The sequence below is a fragment of the Nycticebus coucang genome, chromosome 2, assembly GCF_027406575.1.
Source record: "Nycticebus coucang isolate mNycCou1 chromosome 2, mNycCou1.pri, whole genome shotgun sequence".
Lineage (NCBI taxonomy): Eukaryota > Metazoa > Chordata > Mammalia > Primates > Lorisidae > Nycticebus > Nycticebus coucang.
In genome coordinates, this window is record NC_069781.1 from 87437163 (window position 1) to 87452909 (window position 15747).

The window sequence follows — 15747 nt, forward strand, 5'->3', positions numbered from 1 at the left end:
TAGGCCCAAGGCCCCAAATATAAAATATTTAGGTCATCACAGCTGTCTTTATAATTGCCTTTCAAGTTTGCCTCACCCTCCTCTCCAGATAATGAGGAAAAGTGTCATCTGATTATTGTAAACTAATCTCTCCTTTTTAAAAATTAAAGTGTTCTTCCCCAAACTATTAGGAGCACTGATACTTCCTATTAGTGTGGTATCATCAAAAACAACATGATTATAACAACAGCAGCCCAGCTGGATGTTACCTACTTAATCTTCTTTAGTCTTCACAGCAATTCTCAGTGTTTAAACTACAGATAAGGCTTTAAGAATTTAGGTGACTTGACAAAATCATACAACTGGAAAGTAGAGGAGATGGAGTTCAGACTCTCTCCTGACTGATTTGTCTTGCTGCATCTTTTGCTACTGTGCTGAGATTGGTGATGTTAAAACAAAACAGGCTTTTATGGAATTTATGGATAATTTACATATTGAGTAACCATCCTCTGAATAATTGGACAGTGGATCTGTTTTGGCCAGGGCATTGTGTGTGTGTGTGATAACCAAGTTTTGAAGTCAACCAAATTGACGCATACAGTAGTAAATACATTTTAGGACTTAATCTAGCTTCATTTAAGTTTTCAAGAATCTATAAAGGCACTTTCAGTTTTGGAGGCACAGAATCTGTACTTAACATACCCCAAGAAGAATTTGAAATCAGCTTATGGCCTTCCTCACAAAGGTCCAAAGTCTAGTTTTTTTAAAGTAGCCTTGAGAAAGAAAGGTAAAGAAAGTCTTCTCTAAATAAATGCACGAGGGAATGAAATTATTGTCTGAAACTGCAAAGGAGAGAAATTAAGCTTAGGTTAGTTTCCAAGTACTGAGAAGCAGACATCAGACCCATTGGCTCCCATGACTTCTTCAGAAATGGAGCCACGAATGGTGGGCTGTTTCCAATGGCCTGCTGAAATCGTAATGGAATTATTATCTGCCTGATTATTACCCAACAAGCGGACCCTCCCTAAGGCATCCTGACATGATCTGCCTTCTCACAGTTAGTGGAAGCTTATCATTGCACAATCAGGAATTTTGTGATCGTGGTAGTTTAAAATTGGCCACGATACAAATATTTGCTCATGGAATTTGGTAAACCCTACAAATAGGGACTATGTTTTTTAAGAACCCGTTTACCAGTGCATCATTGCCTATTTAATAAAGAAGTGAGCTCCCTGTTATTGAAAGTCAATGGAATAAGGAAAAATTAGATCTTTACAGTCTGAGCTATATTTTACCTTATCCCTTGAAGGTACTAATCACAGTGCTAAGGGCAGTGTGATTTCTGTTATTTGAGTTTCTTTACTGGAACTGTTCTCCAAGTATCCACTCTTATCTACCCCTTATCTACCCTTACCTGAATTTCCTTGTGCTTGACCCTCCTCTAAGCCCTTTCTGTTTTAGTTTTTAACTCAAGGGTTTCCTAGACTTTGTTCTGGTGTCAGAGTGCTTGGGTTTGAATTCTGATTCTGCTATTGACCAGCTATTTGAACTGTGAATGGTTATTGAGTCTGATTCAGCCTCATTTTTGTTAAAAGCAAATTATAAAAGTACCTCTCAAAAATGGTTGTTCTAAGTCTGAAATGTCGCTATTTCACATAAGGTATTCAGTACAATGGTTGGCTGTGGTATGTTTTCACTTAAGGAAATACCAGTTCTATTTTTTTTCAATTTCTAACAACTCCTAAGGTCCAGATTTTATGAAGAATTGCAAGTATATCTATACTTAGTTGAGTAGATGTATTTCATCTGTCTCTAAAACTCATTTTTGCATAGTTAATTCTGTTTTTTTTTAATAACATTGTGTAGTTAGAGATGAAGTGTTATGAGCCACTGTATCAATAATAATGAACAACACTCAGTAGAGCCTCCATAGTTGACCATCTCCCTACATTGACCACCTCCGTAGTTGAGCTGATTTTCATTGACCAGACACGCACCACATGTACGTATCAGTGAAGTGGGTCTAGTTCCTTATGTTGACCATCTCCCTCTGTTGACCAGTGTGTTACAGTCCCTTGGGTGGTTCTACAGTAGTTTCAGTGTTATTGACAGCATATAAAATGGTAGTTCATTTGAGACCCTTAGAATGTAGAGAAGTTTAAGAACAACATTGATCTCCACTGCCCCTGCCAAGCCTGAAAAAAATGATAGTGAAGACATAACAAAGGTGTTCTGGGTATAAAGCATTCTGTCACTGAGCAAGCACTGTGATAGGTTTATGAACACAAAAATATGGACACACTCAGTGGCTTAGAAGCAGAATAGCTCATCACCCTGTTATGGAATAGGCCATATTTTGAACCCACAGGAGCATTCTCTTTAAACTTTCATTCTTAAAACGAATAAAAGCTTTTATGAATAAGAAAGTGGGAGACCTTGATGGTAACCATTGTTTCCACAGGATATTTTCTGTTTTGTGTGTCCAGTGTTGTTTTTAAATACTTAATCATCTATGTGTAGGAATGAAGTGTATTATTCAGAACTGAGGGTATATACATTTACTGTAAATATCTTTCATGTCTATATTGTGTATGTAGTTTTCAAGAGCTTCAAATATGCTGGAAGGTTCTGCTTGGCCCCTTTTGTGAACACCTAACTGTGGGCTGCCTGTGTGGTAACGCAATTCCAGTGACTTGTCTTTAGTTCCAGTTCTGGCGACATCTTTTCATCGTGGGTGACCACATATGAAGGCGTCATGGTTGCTCCCTGACCCCTTTGCCTTTAGGTGCTGCTGTAACATAGAATTCTGGAAAGTAAATAAAGCCTTGTTTAAAGATTACTTCAATCAGACAGTTAAGGAAATAATGAACTTACTTTCATCCTTGGTCAAGGTTGAGTGTCTTCAGTATTTTCCGTTGTTTGGATGCTCTGGCTACCTTGGGTACAGGAAACAACTACATTAGAAACATGTCCAGCAGTCTGGAACATTTGAAATGGATTAAAAACATCTAAGGTTCACATTCAGAATTTAGGGTTCTGATTGAAGTGGCCTCTGACCTTATCACTCATTTGCAAGGGACACACCAGGCTTTCATCATTATTCATCCAGATGAAAGCATCAAGTGAATATTTCCTGTCCTTCACCTCCTACGATGGTGGCGGATATAAAGAAAAATGATGGTACAAGAAGGTTTAATGGCAAAGTCAGATTCAGCAGAAGCAGAGGTGGAATGAAGAAACCTAGCTGCTTCGCTTTTAACACATATGTTTTCCATAGACAGCTGGTTTTCTTCAATTTTCATAATTACAATTTCAGGCAGCATCCCTCTACTCCAGGACGGTTATCCCATTTGTGGGTTACCCATTTCCTGCGTGTTTCCTTCCTCCGGCCCACCTCTTGGCCACATTAACATTACTTCATGTCACAATCGATACCGCAGGTGGCCACGGCAGGTTTTGAAAAGAAAATGAAATAAAAACCTGTCAAAGTTGCTTTGTGTTAAATTAAAATATTTGATGAGGAGAAGCCCAGATCTTTGGTCAAATGAGACTTCTGAAAAATGTAGGCATTTTGGAAATCTATACTATTTTTTTCATTATTATCTCTGTGAACCAGGCATTCACTGGTCTGAGTGTTGCAGAAGTCAGAGCAGGAAGCATTGTAGAAATAAATTGGAGGATATGCGCCTCATTTGTGGCTAAGATTTCTGAAATCCTAGGTTAGATTTAGTTTAATGAATGTTATGATAGGGGCTTATGTTCAGGGGATAGAAGTGGTTCAATAGTCAACAATAGCTCAGCAGAACTCACTGGGTAGGGGTTGAATTGTGTAGAAGAGAGTATATGTGTGTGTGTTTGTGTTTCTGAGTTCAGGGAAAGGGGAAAAAATGAGTAGGCTGAAGAAAGCCCTGTCCACAAGGTCCAGGGCTGTGCCCTAAAACCTGGAGGAAGCAGGGATCGTGGATTTGGATCAGCAAAGAATATGTGGGCAGGGCTTCAAGTGCTGGGAGAAGTCAAGAAAGTGGGAAAAAGATGGAAATGTTCATGAAAAGGGGTAAGCCCCTGTTCTTTATGAAATTGTATTGTGCATTGTGAAAACATGGGTTTACCCTTTCTTAGAATGAATCCTTAAAACTGCTTGAATTTATTTATAACATTTAACAAAAAGAAATCTTATATGAGGAATAAATTAATTAAGAAATGCATATCAGGAGGCATTAGAGGTATCTGTTACTAATTAGCCTCTGATTTCGAGGGATAAGGTTTGGAAAGAAAGGAGCTTCTGTGTAGGATGCATTTGGAATGCCAGCCCAGCTGTGGCCCACAGAGCTATGAATGATCTGACCTTGCCTCCTCTTCTAATCTGATGCCTCCTGTGCCATTCCATCCCTCCCTCACTAAGCTTTAGCCATACCCATCTGCTTTCTCTTTCTCTGATGTGCTAATCTCTTTTCCACCTTAGATTCTTTGCATTTGCTTTGTCCCTCCCAAGGACACTTGGTCCTAGGCTCTTGGGCAGACCCGCTCTTTCTCCTCAGTTATGTCCCAGCTCACATTTCACTTTTTCAGAGACTGAAGTCTTTCTTCTGACCAGTTCACCTACCCTAGGGAACCCGGGCCCATCAGCATGCACCATGATATCATTCTTTTTAACTCCTTTAAAACACAAGGAGCAGCCAGGCTCAGCCTAACACTCTGGGGGGCTGAGGTGGGTGGATTCCTAAGCTCAGGAGTTCGAGACCAGTCTGAGACCTGGTCTCTACGAAAAATAGAAAAATTATCTGGGTGCCATGGCAGGCACCTGTACTCCCAGCTACTCAGGGGGCTAAAGCAGGAGGCTCTCTTGATTGTGTCCAAGAGACTGAGCTTTACTGTGAGCAATGATGATGCCATGGCACTCTAACCAGGGTGACGGAGTGAGACTCTGACTCAAAAAATTAAAAAAAAAACAAAACTGTAAACACAAGGGAGCATTCTGAAGGGTCATGTTTATTTGTTCCTTAATTTTCTGTTTCCCCATAGGGACGCACAGGGACCTCACTGGCCTTGCTTACTGCCAGACTTCAGCACATAGCAGATGCTCGGTAAAGGATGTGTTCAGTGAATCAGTGGAGTGGGATCTCCATTCTACTTAGAGCACCTAAAGCTGGACACTCTCTCCTACTCCCGAGGGGATGAACTGTGTTAGCAAAGCAGGAGGAGAGAGAGTAGAGAATGGGGAGACACTGGGGTGGCTGGTGTGTCTGTGGGGTTAGGTAGCAGCATGTCTCTTTCATTTGTTCCTCTAATGAGTCCTAAGAACCTAGAAAACAACATCACTCAGGGATATTTCAAAGAGATGGACATTAAAGGAACAGTTGTGTGGGTTGGACAAATGCTAGTAAATTATATCAGGAAAAGCTGCTGGCTTAATCCATTTTTCAGTATGTTTGCTGTTGGCAATGCACAATGAATATACTACCCATAATGAGCTAGAATTCTGTTTTACAGCCTGCCTTTGAAGCCCTCACTCACATGTTCCTGTGTGGGTTACCCTTCTGGACTTTGCACCATCCCCCCCTTTCCCTTCTGAAAGTAGCGCTGAGTGAGTTTGTCTACTGCCTACAAATGACGGTACAATAGCCACTGTTAGTTTAGTGAAAGAAATTTGGAGAATATGTTATATTTTCTTGCAGGTTATATTTTCTTTGTAGGTTCCTCATAGTTGCACAAGTCCAGCTGAATGAACAAAAGCTTCCTGAGTTAGTTCCATTTGTAGGTGAATTGGCTTCTAGTTGCCTAGTTAAGAAATTATAATGTATATGTTTTTCAGTTACCCACTTTGGATAAATGAAATAGTCTTTTTTGTTGTTGTTTGTTTTGAGACAGTGTCACTATGTCACCCTCAGTAGACTGCGCTAGCGTCACAGCTCACAGCAACCTCAAACTCTTGAGCTTCAGAGATTCTCTTGCCTTGACCTCCCAAGTACCTGGGACTACAGGTGCCCATCATAATGCCCAGCTATTTTTTGTTGCAGTTGTTGTTGTTTAGCTGGCCTGGGCTGGGTTCAAACCCACCAGTGTGGGTGTATGTGGCCGGTGCCCTATCCACTGAGCTATGGGTGCCACCCGATAAGTGAAATATTCTCTCTCTTTTTTTTTTTAATAATTCTTTTTTTTTTCAGATGCCTGTTTGTGTGTCATTAATACATGCTAACAATGAAATGATTTGTCCATTATTCTGCTGTTGTGGTATACTTTCCAAGGGATGTGTGGTGTCAGAACAGGTCAGAGCTGGTGGCAGAGATTGCTACTTCCCTTGCTCTGTACATCTTTCCTTCCTATTGTCATGAAATCCATGCTTCTACTTTACTGGGCAGTCCACTACTTGTTATTAATTTCATGTATTATTTTAAGAAATAGGTAATTTTCCCCTCTTCTCACTATTGAGAAATCTTGTGATGTCTTCTTGTTCCTTTAGCACTGCAGTGACAATACGCATCCCTGCCAATCAGACATGAATATCGAAGGAGCCTGGAAAAGAGGCTACACGGGAAAGAACATTGTGGTCACCATCTTGGACGATGGCATCGAAAGAACCCATCCGGATCTGATGCAGAACTATGTGAGTGTTGGTTGTGCTCAGAATGTCTTTCCTCCTGGGAAGCAGAGGAAGTCATGTTAAGATTATCAATAAGGGGGTGGTGCCTGTGGCTCAAAGGAGTAGGGCGCCGGCCCCATATGCTGGAGGTGGCAGGTTCAAACCCAGCCCCAGCCAAAAACTGCAAAGACAAAAAAAAAGATTATCAATAAGGTGGATAGCTACTAAAAAAAATGCAGCTACATCCTGTAGTCTCTGTGTTTTGCTCCTTTCTTGTACAAGATAAGCTCTTGGAATACAGAAAGCATAAGATAACACTTTCAACTTTCAAATGCCTTTGATACTCTGACCCACCAAAAGAAAGCAATAAGGTAGCAGAACCCCACCGCTGACACCATCTGCCACCAACAACATCTGCTTATCTCAACAGTTCATCCAACCAGTCAGGCAACACTTTTTATTTCTTTTACAAAGAAAAAAGCACTGAGAACTTTTCTCAAGTTACTCTTCTCATCTCCTTCCCTCTCAGCCTCTTCTTTCTTTATAAAGGGCAGTAATGACCGGCTTCCCAGTAGTGTGTGGTTATCAAGTCAATTCCCTTTCTTCAGAAGGGACTCCAAATTCATTTAGTTCTTAGATGAGCGAAACAGTTGAGTAGCTGCGTCCAAGTGCACTCAGGTAAACTTGGCTCTTCACAGCGTAGAGTTTTGAAGCTAAAAGGGAACTTCAGTTTAGTCTTCTTATTTGGTAAGAGAAGAAAACTGAAGCCTGTAGACTGAAGTGAATTATCCAGGGTCAGATATAAAAACAGGAACTGCGGCTGCTTTATCCCCGGTGAGATGTCTTTCTTGTCACTTGCAGAGAGGTTTCTCAGTGAGTGCTGTTGCTTGCCGCTGCACACAAATGGATTGGATTAAATACAAACAGCTTCATGTAACAGTGATTGCCATCTTTCCCTTTATCATTTTCTCCCCTTTGGAAGAAAAAGAAATTCAGCAGAATTTCCCGCATAATTTACTGGTGCCCTCTCAGTTTTCCTTATGTTGGAGCCAATGGGGAATAGAACCCGAGGCTCAGTGGGCTGAAAGGTCTGAGTTACAGTCTTGGTTTCTTCTGTGCCAAAACAGGTCAGAAATTAACCTGTTTGGGGTCTCTGTTTCGGTGTAAGAAAAATGAGTAAGTTACACTGGACACTATTTACACTATCTGACACCTTCATGCTCTGATGGCCACTAAGGAGGCCTGCAGAGCCCCCTCTGTACAGAGTAAGCGGGAACTTCCCACCTTCATATATAATGTGTATTTTGCTTAATTCTCCCAAACATGTCAGGCTGTATGTATCAGAAATTATTTTCACCGTTTCACCTATGGTGCATATTGCAAGGATACGTGTCAGATCTACTAAGTGTAGAGTATAAATGTCTTAACACAATAATTAAGTAAGTGAGATGAAGGCTATATTAACCAGTTTGATGTAAGCATTCCAAATTGTATATAAAATCAGCACATTGTACCCCATAAATACATTAATGTATACATGATTTATATATTTATGACTTAATAAAAAAAGAAAAGAAATTATTTTCAGAAACAAGAGCCTTTGAGAAAGGCAGAAAAACAAGACAATATTTACTTTTCTTAACATTGAAATTAAGAATAATCATAAACCCTGAGAAAATTCAAAGCATCTTCAGTTAGGCTGTCTACAAATATATAAACTTGAATGATCATAACATCCCAGTAATTTTTTTTTCTTTTTGGAGATTTTTTGCAATCATTTCAAAAAGCAAACAGACAAATCCACCTATGGTTCTGAAGATAGTTTCTTTATTTTGAAACTTCAGCATGGGAAAACCTTGGTTACCATTTTGGTTGGTCCAAGAGGCATGGGTATTAGTAAAAGATCCTGAATTCAGGCTCTTTTATAATAGACACAATATCTGAGACCAGGCAAGCATTGCCTAATGGAGGTCCCAAGATACCTCACCTAATAAATATCTAATATTGATTTTTAATTGGCTTGCCAGCGATACATGAGTGATGCTTGTCTTGTAAAATATGTATATTATGATAAGGAAGTTGCAAGTTCAAGAAATCATTTCATGTACTGAGTCATCGTAAGTATGAGAGGAAAAAGTTCTGGCAAGAATGGACTGGGACTTTGTTGATCTATGTGGAATACTTCTTCACCTTAAGGGGAGAAATACCGCACTAATTATTACCCAACAAGCAGTCCCTCCCTAAGGCATCCTGACACCACCGAACCGTGAGCGTATTAGTTAACCTAATTACTTTCTTGCAGAAATGTGTTTAAAAATGCATGAGCCTGTGGGTCAATGGCTAATTAACGAATGCCCGTTTTCTTTCTCTTGCTCTCTCCCCTGTGGCCATAGGATGCTCTAGCAAGTTGCGACGTGAATGGGAATGACTTGGACCCAATGCCTCGTTATGATGCAAGCAATGAGAACAAGTAAGGCCCAAGTGAGGGTGGCTGGCGTGTGGCTGGCAAGGAGCTTTGTTTTCTGCTCATACTGAGGGAAGTATTTTCTTCAAAATCCTTCGTAACAAATTATCCCTAATTTGTTCCAAGATAAATAAACATCTTTCTATTGAAGCTTTTGAGTAAGAAAAAGGGATGGTCCACATAGTGTGAAGGGTTGCACAGAACGCCCTAGGGAAAAGCTTCCAAGTTTTCAGGTTTGAGGCTAGAAGTAGGGGATATTGCTCATCCTGTGATAATTGGTCTGTGGCTAAAGGGAGATAGGGGTGTTAAAGGAAAAGGCAAAACAAAGCTTCTCCTAAAAGAGTTATTTTATTCTGTTAAGTTCAACCAATCAAATTGAATACTACATTTGAGGTTACTGCCGGGGGATTTCTTATTTTACTTATTCTTTGCCCTTCTCTGTTCTGTAGTGATTGTGCTTTCCACTAATACTACCAGAAATACCTAGAAAAATTATTGTCATTTGCAAAACACATTATTTTGTTATACCCACCCCCCAGTCAGGAGGCACAGAAACCTATTTAACCACAATTACCCTTTGCAGTTACTGTAGTTTTAGTGAACAAAAATGAAAACACACATCCATCTGATAACATGGACTATTTTAACATTCCTTAGCAACTAAGTGGGAATGGGGGAATAGTTTTTCATGCTTACAGTGACCCAGATTCCTTAAAAGAGTAGTCGATATTTCTAGTCTCTATATCACATTAGTTAACTTTTTCCCCTTCTACTGCAAAGCTCCCCAGGAGAACGCTGTGATTTAGTTACTTTCATTTGAAATTTTATTTACGTGTTTTAAGTTGGGATCACAGAAGCTGAGAAGAGAACTATTCAGCCCATTTATTAAGTGCTATTTCCAGTCTGTTTTTCTCTTTAGGGAAAAATTTCTCAACTACTATTATTTGATTAAGGAAGTCACTACATTTAGGTGAAACCATATGACCTAGAAAACTGTTGACTGCACATGCGTGTTTTCCTTTTATCATCTACAAAGAAGGCTTAACAAAGTCACTATAGAAATATGCTATTCATTAGTATTAACAACCAAGCTCATATTCTAGATCAGATTCAGTGATGAAAAGCATTAACAAAATAAATCACTATAGGTAGAATTCCCCAGAACTTCCAAACAAAAAAAGAAAAGGACCTAACTTAAACTGCGTGGTTTTCTTTGAGACCTCGTTGCTGTTGTCTAGATTATAATGTCTACATGGAAAGACAATTATTTGAGTATTGGCTTTGATGCTTTCTTTAAACCACCCTTTTAAAACTAAATTCTTTGTGAGGATTCCTTTTAAACTTGGCTGTTTCCAAAGACCTTTGTTCAAGAAGAATCACTGTGGTCATGCTCCTTCTGGGGTATTCTGGTGTGTCCTGTTTTGACCCCTCTAAGCACTGGCCATGGTTCATTGAGTACTCTGGGGGTTTGATTGTTGGAGGACATAGACATTGTTCATTTCTAGATGTATGCTCAGGTTTGCAGTCTTGAAGGTGAACTATGGCATTTTCCTGGGTAGAACCCGGCACTCCCACCTCTGTTTGATAGAAGTCAGAGTGCCCTGGGTTATAGACATACCGTTACCCCCCGTTCAGTAGTTTTGCCTGATTTTTTTTCTTGGCTGACCAAGAGCATGTATTTAAGCATTTAGAATTAAAATATCGTCTCTGCTTATTAGACTGTAGGGGTAGATATGATAGGTGGGTCTGTCTTTAAGAACGAATCCATAGGTAGGTAATTCTATTCTGATGGAAGTCACATAGCATTAGGAAATGAATGGATTTATAGTTTAGAAGAGTTGACTTTCAGTCCTGGGTTTTCTTTGATTAGCTTTATGGTCTTTGGGTCTAACTACTTTGGGCATTGGTCCTTTTTTTAATCTCTAAAATGGGCACAATACTACTTTCCTAAGGATTAGCAATAAGATGTGTAAAATACCAAGCTGACTGTATTTTAGGTGCTAGATAATTAAAGCTGTTATTATTGTACTCATAATTATGTGTTCTGTTCATATAGCCAATTCTTGATAAATAATCAGTTAAAAAGTTATAATTATCTCAAAATATGTATGCATGTGAACATTTCAAATCTAAGTTAAGACTTGAAAGTCTGTTTATTTCTCTAGGTTTTTTGCTTCTTTGGGGGCTGGGAACTATGACTCATTTAGTCTATCATAAGTCTGCTTTTTCTTAATTTCATTTTCTCATCTCCTTGGATGGAGCATGAGTTTTTGAATTTGATATAAGATAGTGGAGGAGAAAAATTTCTAATCCTTGTCAGAATAAAGAAATTGAGGCATATGCCAATGCCTCCTCATTGCACAATCAGACCAGTAGGCTTCAGAGCATATTTGGAATGATTTCATACTTGGCTGTGTTTGTTCATTCACTTAACAAAGTATTCATTGAGTCTCTGCAATGGGAATGGTTCTGTACTAAATGCTTGTGGGATACAATGATGAAATAATACACGGGGTGAACATAAAGTTCATGTGTGATTTAAAATAGTTAACTCGTGAACTTTATATCCACCTGTGTTATGGATTACTAATGCATTGAATTGGAAAATAACTTAGTAAGTAACTAACTCCAGGAAGGTTTTTAGTACTCACAGAGAATGTACCCTCCAAACTTTATGCAAATCACCTCTCTTAGACTTGCATGATTACATTCCTAGTGCCAAAGTTTAGAAAGGAAGAAAATCACCTCTGAAGTACCAAAGTTATAAAAATCCCTTTCTTGTCACTTTTCCCAGTTCCCAAATGGTGGTGTGTCAGACATAAATAACTGAAGCAAAAGTAATAGCATTATTAGAGGGGACCATAAAAACCTGTCCTTTGATTCAGCTTTGCCTCCATTCCTATTAGCTTCCAAATGAAGCCAACTGCATTATTCTAGACTTAAAATAGAAAGTACCTCCCTACAAATGAAACAGTCTGCTGGCATTTAATATCGCTACTCCTATTTCTGATAAATGAATTATTGATGTCTGACTTAGCACATCCCTTCCCTAGGTTGCTTCCCATGAAATGTTCTCTGCTGAAAAGTCATAGCAACGTTTTGTAGATGAGACCCCGGCATTGTATTCTGAACATGTGGTATATGAGCCCAGAATCTAATTTCTTTCCAAAATAAATGAACCCCTGGGTTAAAGGGGTTGTCTATTGTCTATTGTTCATTGTCTAAAACAAATGGATTTTTCATTTTGTTTCTTATCTTTCTTTCGAGGAAAATTTAACCAGGGCGGATGGAAGTACACATCTGCAGATCCTTTAGTCTCCTTTTACACCTTAATTCTGGCTTTAAGAATCTTGCCGTGTGGCAGAAACCAAACCAAGAATCTTTCTCATTTGTGTAGATGAGGGCTGTTGGTGGGACATAGTGTTCCAAAGCAAAGCAGTGGGATATATTCAGCATTTTCTGGTTCTAAGGGAAATATATTAACTCAATGGAAGCAAAAAACCCACCTTTTTTTCTTCACACCAAGGATTTAGCCAAATATATTAAGATAAAGTTATCCTATAGATCAGTAGATCAGACAAATTTACCAAAGAAAATTAGGATCTTTATCAGAGGTTGATTTGTTTTTCTAAATATTTTCTATATTTTTTCTCTAATACTTTTACAAAATAGCATCTACAGTATACTACTACATAGTTGTTGCGTGATCCATGATTATCAAATGAATTGGTGTCATGTTGACTACAAATGTGCATTACCAGAGGCTTAATGTATACAAAAAAAGCAATTGTGAAAAATAGCTGATACTTTTCATATATAGTTACCTTAGTTCAGGCTACTGTAACAAAATACCTTAGACTGGATAATTTATAAATAATCAAAATTTAACACTCATTCTGGAGGCCGGGAAGTCCAAGATCAAGGCACTGGCAGATTTGTTGTGTGATGAGGACTCTTTCCTCATAGATGGCATCCTTCTTTCTGTTTCTTCATGTGGTAGAAGGGGCATACAAGCTCACTCAGTCCTCTTTTATGAGCGCATTAATCCCATTCACGAGGGATCCACCTTCATGACCTTTTTACCACCCAAAGTCCTACCCTTTTATACCAACATCTTGGAAGTTAGATTTCAGCACATGAATTTTGGAGGGACACAAACACTCAGATCTTACTATCAGCCATGGATTCTATGTTCATGAAAGAATATGCAACAAATTCATTTCCATGCAGGTGCGTTCGTGGTACAATACACTGAACTAAGTAACATCTTAGTTAGGTTCTTGTAGGTTCTGGGAAGTGGCTTCCACATGAAAAGTTGCAGTACAATAGGCATAGGCTTCCTTCACATCAGAAGGCAGCCTTCCCTTCCATTTTGTCTCAATAACCACTAGTCTTCATGTCCTGGCAGTTCTTATCATTTAATATCTCCTCTTTAATAGCCCTCAAAGCCTTACACACATTTCCCCCAGCCACCCACACTAGCCATTATGTTAGTTTATTCCCCATCTCTCAACTACATTTTTGTAAGAATCTTCTAAATGGGTTCCTTGTCTCTGGTCTCCCCCCCATCCTGCTGCCTGAGTGTTATTTTTGAATCAAAATAAGACCATTAAAGTCCTTTAATGTCTTGACATATGTGAAAAATACAAAATTCTCTCTAACCCAGCCCCTCCCTCATTATGAAGTCTGTTCTGCTTTGTGCGGCCAACTCCTCCTCCTCCTACTTCACTCATCAGCCCTACAGGACTTGTGGAATTTTCTGACATGTCCCAGCTGTTCACCTTTTCACTGTCTGCACTCAGAGAGTCCCTCCTCTATCTCCGATACATGTCACTTTCTGGGCAATGCCTAATCTCACCCTCCCTGAACTGAGCTGGATACCCCTCCTATCATTTTTCCCAGTACCTATGAACTATCATTTCTTTCATCCATATTATTTCTTTCTTTTCCTATTGTAGTTGGGGTCAAATTTACCAAGGTAGGAATAGAAAGGCAAGAATGGATACTGCAAGCATTGGGGCGGCGCCTGTGGCTCAGTGGGTAGGGTGCCAGCCCCATATACCGAGTGTGGCAGGTTTGAATCCAGCCCAGGCCCACCAAACAACAATGACAACTACAACCAAAAAATTGCTGGGTGTTGTGGCAGGAGCCTGTAGTCCCAGATACTTGGGAGGCTGAGACAAGAGAATCGCTTAAGCCCAAGAGCTGGAGGTTGCTGTGAGCTGTGATGCCACAGCACTATACCAAGGGCGACAAAGTGAGACTCTGTCTCTAAAAAAAAAAAAGAAGAAAAATGGATACAGCGAAGTTGATTTTCAGTGTAGTGTTGGCTATCAAATGTTCATTTTGTCTTAATCAGAATAAATACAAGAGTGCTGACTTTGACTGGTTGAGATGAATGAGCAAAATGTACCCAATTGAAATAGATGACCTATTAAATGCTGATACATACTGTGGGCCTTTGTGTGGATTTTTTTAAACCTTCTGCCTTGCTCTATGAGAAGTCAGAGAGAACCCTAGAGAGCTGACCTTTAGGGACTACATAAATGGTCCACCTTGCCCTCTGGCTTCCCAATTGGTTTGGCCAGGGAAGCTTCAGGTAGAAGGTCAGAAGGATTCAAGAGAGTGACAGGGTGTTTATTCTCTGCTCCCTTCTTGCTGTGATCTTCAGATGTTAGTTACATTTCTAAAGATCATAACTCCTTTCAGCTGGCCATAAGAGTGACCTCCTAACAGGTGTCCTTTCTAGATAATCAGTAACCACATCCTCCCCAAGTCTCCAAGAGTTTCCGAGTATCTCTAGGCCAGAATACTACACTATTCCCTGTTGTTTTCTCCCAATTCTGCCTGCTTCTTCTAAGAGTCCCTTGAATAATTTTGTTGTATGTTACCTGTTATAAAAGAGTTCAGTGTTTCCTGATAGGCTCCTTGGCTGACACAGGTATGTTTGTCATACCTTAGGTACAGTATCTTAGGTAGAGTAAAAGGACAAATGTCCGGATACCTCTGAGAATAAAAATAACTGACTTTGTGGGAATTATCCAAATGGCTGTTTATTCTTTAAGGAAAGCTGAATGAATATAGAAAATGCTAACCATTCATCTTTATTAAACAATACACTAATTATTCCAAGACTCATAATCGTGAAAATGCAACTTCTAGACATTTTTGTTTTTCCCTTTGCCAATTTTAGTGTGTTTTTCTTCGGGATTTGAGAACTTTGTATCTTGGCTCCCAGTAACAGTTTTGATAGAGGGTCTGATTGATGTTATAGGTTAAAATGAGATTTGGGTATAATTTATGCTAACCCAGTGTATTATTGACATGAATAATTGATGATTTTTTTGAATTTAAATTTCTTATTCAAAAAACAAACTCAAGAATTCCTGGGGCCTCTAACGCAGATGGAAATTGCAGTAAGGGAAAAAGATAAGTATCCTTTTTAAATAATGGATTAAGCATTTGAGTAGGTTTTCCAGACAGGTTTATTTATTTATCTTTCTCTTTTAATCTTCTCCTCTAGCCTCCTGTTGGGTCCTTATATTTTTTTCTTACTCTCTTCTGTCTAGAAATATATGAAATTTAGAGGCTGAATACCTTGAGATGTCAATGGTAATGGTGTTATTTTATTTTATTTTATTTGTAGTTTCTGGCCGGGGCTGGGTTTGAACCCGCCACCTTCGGCATATGGGGCCAGCGCCCTAGTCCTTTGAGCCACAGGCAC

At 39.3% G+C, this 15747-nt stretch overlaps 1 protein-coding gene across 4 annotated transcripts in view; it reads left to right on the forward strand.

Annotated features, from left to right (window-relative positions):
• PCSK5 (proprotein convertase subtilisin/kexin type 5) overlaps positions 1 to 15747 on the forward strand; it is a 466549-nt gene that overhangs the window by 123159 nt on the left and 327643 nt on the right. For all 4 annotated transcript variants that reach the window (XM_053575543.1, XM_053575548.1, XM_053575551.1 and 1 more), the window contains exons 4-5: positions 6440 to 6583; positions 8953 to 9029. In XM_053575543.1, coding sequence (XP_053431518.1) covers positions 6440 to 6583; positions 8953 to 9029 — 221 coding nt within the window. The remainder of the gene's footprint in view (positions 1 to 6439; positions 6584 to 8952; positions 9030 to 15747) is intronic.